The sequence below is a fragment of the Abrus precatorius genome, unplaced genomic scaffold, assembly GCF_003935025.1.
Source record: "Abrus precatorius isolate BTA unplaced genomic scaffold, Abrus_2018 Scaffold10, whole genome shotgun sequence".
Taxonomy (NCBI): Eukaryota; Viridiplantae; Streptophyta; class Magnoliopsida; order Fabales; family Fabaceae; genus Abrus; species Abrus precatorius.
In genome coordinates, this window is record NW_020874292.1 from 35,279,603 (window position 1) to 35,286,780 (window position 7,178).

The window sequence follows — 7,178 nt, forward strand, 5'->3', positions numbered from 1 at the left end:
AGTTATAGGTTGAATGAAAACCAACTCAAATCTTGGATATGTTTTCTATTGTCCTTTGATTTGATTCATTTTTACGTGGTGATGTGTTTTGTAATGACACTTGTATGGTTACGAAAGAGTATGATCAGCAAGATTGATCCAAATGAAATTTAAAATTCAAGCTCACTCTCTTAGGAAAGCCAATTTTCTTAAATACTTTAAATTAAGTATTAATTGGGTATCATTATCATGACTGAAATTGTGGGGTTTTGTTAACTTTGAACTTACCACAGGTCCATACATGGAGCGTTTGCTCCAGAAAAGTAGTGGTTTGATTCGATGGTCCCCTCTAGCAAATAGCAATGTCAGTAAGGATCAACAGTTGGAATATCTCGTACTTAGAGGAGATTCCAAAACTCAAATCTTAGTCATCTATATATCATTTATTTTGTTCGTATTAACGAATTAAATTTAAGCATCTTCTCTTTTTTTTTTTTTTTCTAATCAACGGAGTCAAAGACCCAAATAAACAAGAACTAGTTCATAATTATAAGACACCAAGTGCCACTAGCAATTTAAGCATCCTATTTGATTCAATTTCTTTGCACCGTTATATTTCATGACTACTGTACATTAATACTACATTCTCAGTATTATACTTCTAATTTTAATGCTATAGATTGGGAAAATGTTAAAGATTAAAGAGAGTTTAAATTATAAACAAAGTAATAAGAACACGTGTAACTCATTTTTAAATTGCCAAACCAGCAGAAGTTAATGATGTTTTTTTTTTCTGAGTCGGTTAGTTGCGCAGTGGTTATCCGATTCAGAAATTGAAATTGTTGAACTGAAAACTCAAAACTTGACATTGAATTAGCCGAAAATGAGGGTACAGTTATGCAAATTTTATCTCAAAGGGCATATATATAGTTATAATAGTTATTATGGCGGCAAAATAGACAAGAAAGTGGACTAGATTGTCAAACTCATGAACTAGCAAGAATTCAACTTTGTGATTAATTAACACAGTAAATAGTTATTTGTATTTTACTTGTCAATTATTATAACACTACTTGCTCATACGCAACATTGGTCATTATTTTCTCCACAAATATTATTGACTAGATTCAAGCGCCTATTTGGACTCTTTTCTTTTCCACCTTAAAAGAAAAAAAGAAAAAAAGTGACTGATTTTTAACCTTACTTCTGAAGAGGAGTCTGGTATAATTGGATAAAGAAAAGAAAAGAGAAAATTTGCAATAACCCCAATTATCTTTTTCTTATAAAATATTTAGGGACTAGTCATATCATAGTGATACTCATGACTCAGCTTCTGCTATATAAAAGTATGCACCCTAAACATAAAAAAGGGAATACGATAGACACTACGCAGAAACATAACTCGGTTCCGATCCTCAAGGGCGAAACCAGCCCTTAAACCCCCCAAAAACGCAATGCTATTGACATTTCAATTCACAACTTGGTAACTCTCTCACTAACCCTTGTCCCTGTCTCTCTCACAAAAATTATGCAGCCTTGTAGCAGAGAAATGCAAGGAATCAACTCTCTCATAAACGCTTCCCAAATCTCTCTCCAAGACCTTCACAACGCAAATCAGATCCAAAACACACACATGAACCAACTCAATCACTTCGACCCAACTTCCCACGATGACTTCCTCGAGCAAATGCTATCTTCTTGCTCATGGCCTGAGCTCAACCCAAACAAGCCCCTGTGGGACCCTAACAACACCCTCCATGACATCAAACACCATGACCTCTCCGAGGAAACGACACCGTCCAGCGCTGAAAATGTCGCTTTTCCCTACGACGAACACAACACCTTGGCCTCCAAGTTCCGCAACCACCAGATCAGCCCCTCCGTGCCAACAACCAAGGCCGCGGCACTCATGCTTCAGCAACACCTCCTCATGCCCCAGATGCCACTTTCGCTGCCCCGAAACGACGTCGTTGACGCCTCCTCCTTCAAGCCTCCCACTCCCGTACAACACCGTTTCACACACCATAACCGTGAATTCTTTTCTCTTTTTCTATTTTTTAATGATAACCTCTTTTTTGTTAGGGTGGCGAGGCTTCAGTTCAAGCTCTCTACAACAGTTTCGCCGGATCTCTCCATGCTACTACCGGTCAAGCCTCGAACCAGACTCAGCATTTTCAACATCCCCAAGTTTGTACTTTTATTTCTTTTTTTAAGATAACTATTATTTAGTTTCACGCTCTTATATTGATTTGTTTATTTATTTTGATTTGCGTGACAGGGAACTTCGAACCCGATGCAGGGGCAGAATTTTGCAGGTGCAGGGGGTGCAACGAACCAAGCTCCGGCGAGTGGGGCCGCCGCTGGCGCCCCGGCTCAGCCGAGGCAGAGGGTTCGAGCCAGGAGAGGTCAGGCCACTGACCCACACAGCATCGCTGAAAGGGTACTGTTTTTCTTTTCTGACTTCGATTCAATTCTTCGCTTCATTTAATGCCATGTTTAGATGTATACACAAAATGGAGCCAGTAGAACAATATCCCTTTCAAAACGTGCAAAGAGCGAAAGTCAAATTTTCATTCAACTACCCATGACATAGAAAATAATAAGGTTAATGGTTAGGGTTTACTATAAATTATAAGTCTTGGAAAAAAGGCCATTATAATAGGACAGAATGGATTTATTTTCTATTAGGTTCCCTGACAGTTGAACAGAAGCGTTTCTTATGGTGAAGTTGGTTGGGAATTATTTTGTTTGTGGCAGTTACGAAGGGAGAGAATCGCAGAGAGAATGAAGGCTCTGCAGGAACTGGTTCCCAATGCCAACAAGGTAAAGGCCCGTTTTTTTTTTTTTTTTGGCAATATCAATCCTCAATTATAACATTTTCTTTTATTAATTATGCTATTAATATTAGTTTAATAAAACAAACCGAAAGTGTAGCAAAAGTCACGATGGTAGTGTAGGGGGAAATGGGTGATCCGAACGAAATATAGTAGTTGTTACTCGTTAACGTCGTTTTCTTTTATGTACGAAGTTGTTTGTTCCATGTATTTCCATGTTAGTGTAACATGGAAAGGATGGTTGGTAACGTCGCGCTCGGGGGGGTTTGTCTTGCCCTCTCATCATACCGTTCCGTGCGTACTTCAAATACTAAGCTGGATAGCACACAGCGTTTGGTCCCAAAACCAACAATCATCACTGGTCACGGTAGGGACCAAAGTGTTGTTGCAGTTCTGACTTCTGAGAAATATTGAGCTAGGGATAATTTAGTCATAACGTAATGATATTGTTATGTAAAAAAAATAAAAATATGAAATAAAAAAATGGGTCAATTCCTAATTGAAATATTCGTTTGGTTTGTGGAATGACAGACAGACAAGGCATCCATGTTGGATGAGATCATCGATTACGTGAAGTTTCTGCAGCTCCAAGTCAAGGTGCGCTTCCCGCGTTTTACTCCTGTACCAGTCTTTTTTAATCTCATTTTATTCTTCATCCACATCAAGTAACACCATATTTTAATCATGCCAAGTTGCTTATTTAATGAAAGGTTCTAAGTATGGGCTTCTGGTTATTAAATTTCACTGACCACTGCCTTTAAAATAAGAAAAAAGAATTGAATTGTGTTGCTGCTTGGGTTACAGGTTCTGAGCATGAGCAGATTGGGCGGTGCAGCTGCTGTTGCTCCCCTTGTTGCTGATATGTCCTCTGAGGTTATTGCTATACAAATGCTTTCGTTTACTAAGATATTATGACCATTGAGTAAAATAATATTTTTTGCATTTTTAATGAAATGAATATTTTTATCTTTTTGTTTACATTAATGTTCTAATTGTTACGCTATAAGAAACCCTGAATTTCATTTATTTACATTTTTCTTTCAAAAAATTTGGTCCATTTTTACATCGTTCCCCACTTTCCTCATCTTTAAGAATGATTAGCATTATGAACGAAACTTTGAAAAAAAGAATTGAAGGAAAACATGGGAGGGTTTCCATAAGAAGAAATAAAATGGATGAAGAAAATGTGGAGCACACTGGGCAGCATGCATCAACATGTCGGACAGATGAGTCTTTCCCCCATCCCCACCAACCCACCCAAACATTTCACTTGGCTTTGGCTTATTTCAATTCTCAATCACCACAAAACGACAATCCAAAAGCAGCACGCGTGCCCACTTTCTCAGATTCCCCTCTCACGCACACACCTTTTTTTTTTTTTTTTCCTTTCTCTCTCTACGTTTCACTTTCCGTTTTCCTCTCATCCAAAAACCAACGGTCACGTGACGGGTTAAATTTGTATTTGCAGGGAGGCGGTGACTGCATCCAAGCCAATGGCAACAGTAACGGCGGTGGGGTCCTGAACCGGAACTCCAACAACAACAACAACACCCAAACGACAGCGTCAACCTCAAACGACAGCCTGACCATGACGGAGCAGCAGGTAGCGAAACTGATGGAAGAGGATATGGGCTCAGCCATGCAGTACCTCCAAGGCAAGGGCCTCTGCCTCATGCCAATTTCCCTCGCCACTGCCATCTCCACTGCCACGTGTCACAGCAGGAACCCCTTGATGAACGGCAACAACCAGATTCCCAACAATAACGGCGGTGGCAACCACGCAAACCCCGCCGTCCCTTCTAACGGCGAAGGGCCGTCCTCTCCGAGCATGTCGGTGCTGACGGTGCAGTCGGCCGTAGTGGGTAACGAGGGCCCGGTGAAGGACGCTGCCTCCGTTTCGAAGCCGTGATGACGGCGTTTAAGTGACTTTTGGTGTGAAATAGACAAAGCAGACAACAGAGGACAGAAGATGACGTGTGTTTTTCTAAAAAGAGCCGTTAAAGTCTACGAAAATAAGGCGTCAGGGATACGGAGGGGGTGGAGTCGACGACGCCGTATTTACGTAGACTTTCTTTGGCTCGCCCATTGCTATTCCTAACTTTCAACCCACCAATCACATCTCCTCTCTCTTTATCATATATCGCTTTCCCCCTTTTCTTCATTTTTTTTTTCTTTCCTTTTTTCATTTCCCTTCTAAATAACAAGTTGCTCTGTCTCTGTCTTTGTACTCCCTTCCGTTTTCTTTAATATGCTTTTTCATTATTACTCTCTCTATTTTAGCTTTTGTTTTTGAGTTTGAGATGAACTTCCTCTCATTACATTACATTACATATCATTAATCCAAGTAAGTATATTCCTTAACATACGCACACGTATGTCAGTAATTAATAATAATGGGCAAATAATTAGGGACAGGAAAAGGATGAGCAGCTTTAGTTAGTACTTCTTTGATCCCATAGTATTCTTTTTAACTGCTTTTTCCCTACACTATTTTTTTATCATCAAAATGCACCTTTCCCATGGGTTAGATAGATAGATATGTTACGTTTATGTCAACGGGGGTTATTAAGCCTTTACGTTATTTAATTGCAAAAAGTTCTTAGCTGAATGCTAACTGATTAAGTTTCATTGTTTATTTATTACTGATATTGCTACGCCGTTAGCTGTAAAGCTCATCATACCCTCCCACCATTCCATATTTCTCCGTTTTGCCTTCTTACTTTCATGTTTCCATAACTAATGGAAGCCATTCAAAAGTGACAGGAATCTGTGCATTAATTACAGTTTACAAAATAAACAACATTAAAAAAACTAACTTCTTAGGGGTGACAACCTCAATCAAACTTTGGGACAGTGGAGACAATAATAATCCTGCGACGACCTCCTTCTTTGCTACATGAATTTCTCCACTAACCACCGCTTGAGGCTAAAATCAAATATTGCATTCACACCTCCATTCTACACACAACTAACTGTTGGAATATTATATCCATTTTTCATCTAAGTAGATAAAAAAAAAAAAAACTCATTTTCACCAAATTCCTCACCTTCTTATGTGTTAATCATAATGCCATATTCTTAACGTACTTCAAAAAATCAATTAAGTTATGACGTTTTTTTTTTCTTATTTTTTGAATCAATTAATTAAGGATATGCCCAACAATATTTACATCATTAAATGATACAACACAACAATTGATCATAATCACCAGAGCATAAAGCATTCTTGGTCTAATCTTCTGGGCTAATAATATAAAAAACTCAAAACTATGACACATAATCCAATACTATAGAGAGGTGGAACCCCTTTTTTTAATCAACAATAGTAAAGAGATTTAGCTTTCCCTTGCAACTCTAGATGCATCATGACATTGCATTGTTCATCATTGTCAACAGGAAGTTGGATACGACCTCCCGATGTATAAAAAAAATTGAAAATGGACACATACATCAATAAACTCAATATTAAAATAATATTGGAAAAAAAAAAATGAAGTTATCATAAATGAGCATTCAAAAGAACCATCTCAATAGACTGCAAGTTACCTCCATCACCGTATAGGGTGATATTCCACTTACAAACAACACTTGATTTTTTTAGCCAAAATTTAGTAGTAAGATATCAAATGTCTTATCAAAAGTAGGGGTAATCTTTAGTGTGTCCACGAAAACACCGTTCAGTAATATAACCAACGTTGTTAATTTTCGTATTATCACATCAACAGGAATTGAACAAGAGGCCATATTAGAGCTAACCTTGTGTTTGCTATGACACTAACATATAAGCTGTATGAGTAACAGTCTTGAAAGAGACATATTTTGTGTATCATTTAAGAGAAAAATTGTGAAGAACATAAAGAATAAAGCTTTACTCATCAATTATGTGAACAAAAATGTTATCAAATGTATAGTTGAAGAGTCATCTTCTCAGACTCGTATCCTCTACATTCATAATTCCTGTTTCATCATCCAATGGTTCACTTTTTCCTCTTACATTTTATTAATCTTTTAACATTTTTAAAACATCTTTTTTCCTCCATTTCACCACCCTCTCATTTAATAACTATTGTGAAAAAGACAAAACACCAAAATTTTAGTAAATCAAATTTTAAGTATATTAACTATATAAAAGGAATTACATTTTATATTATGCAATCAAAGAATAACCTATAATGACAACTTATCCCATCATTTCACTAACCTTTCATTTAACAACCAGTAATATAGTAAGATAAAACACACAAAATTTAGTAAACCAATTTTCAATACCAAATAAATGAAACAATTAATAATATTTCAAAATATAAAAAGAGAAATTCAATTATATTATATTAAATATTAAAAAGGTTACATGTTATTCTATGT

General features: G+C 37.1%; 1 protein-coding gene across 1 annotated transcript; it reads left to right on the top strand.

Annotated features, from left to right (window-relative positions):
* The first annotated feature begins 1,285 nt into the window (after positions 1–1,285).
* On the top strand, positions 1,286–4,771 carry LOC113852647 (transcription factor bHLH66-like). The gene is made up of 7 exons (XM_027482976.1): positions 1,286–1,981; positions 2,062–2,166; positions 2,258–2,419; positions 2,737–2,802; positions 3,345–3,410; positions 3,618–3,686; positions 4,282–4,771. Exons 1-7 carry the CDS (start codon positions 1,508–1,510, stop codon positions 4,720–4,722), a joined length of 1,383 nt encoding a protein of 460 aa, XP_027338777.1. The 5' UTR covers positions 1,286–1,507; the 3' UTR covers positions 4,723–4,771.
* The last annotated feature ends 2,407 nt before the right edge of the window (positions 4,772–7,178 follow it).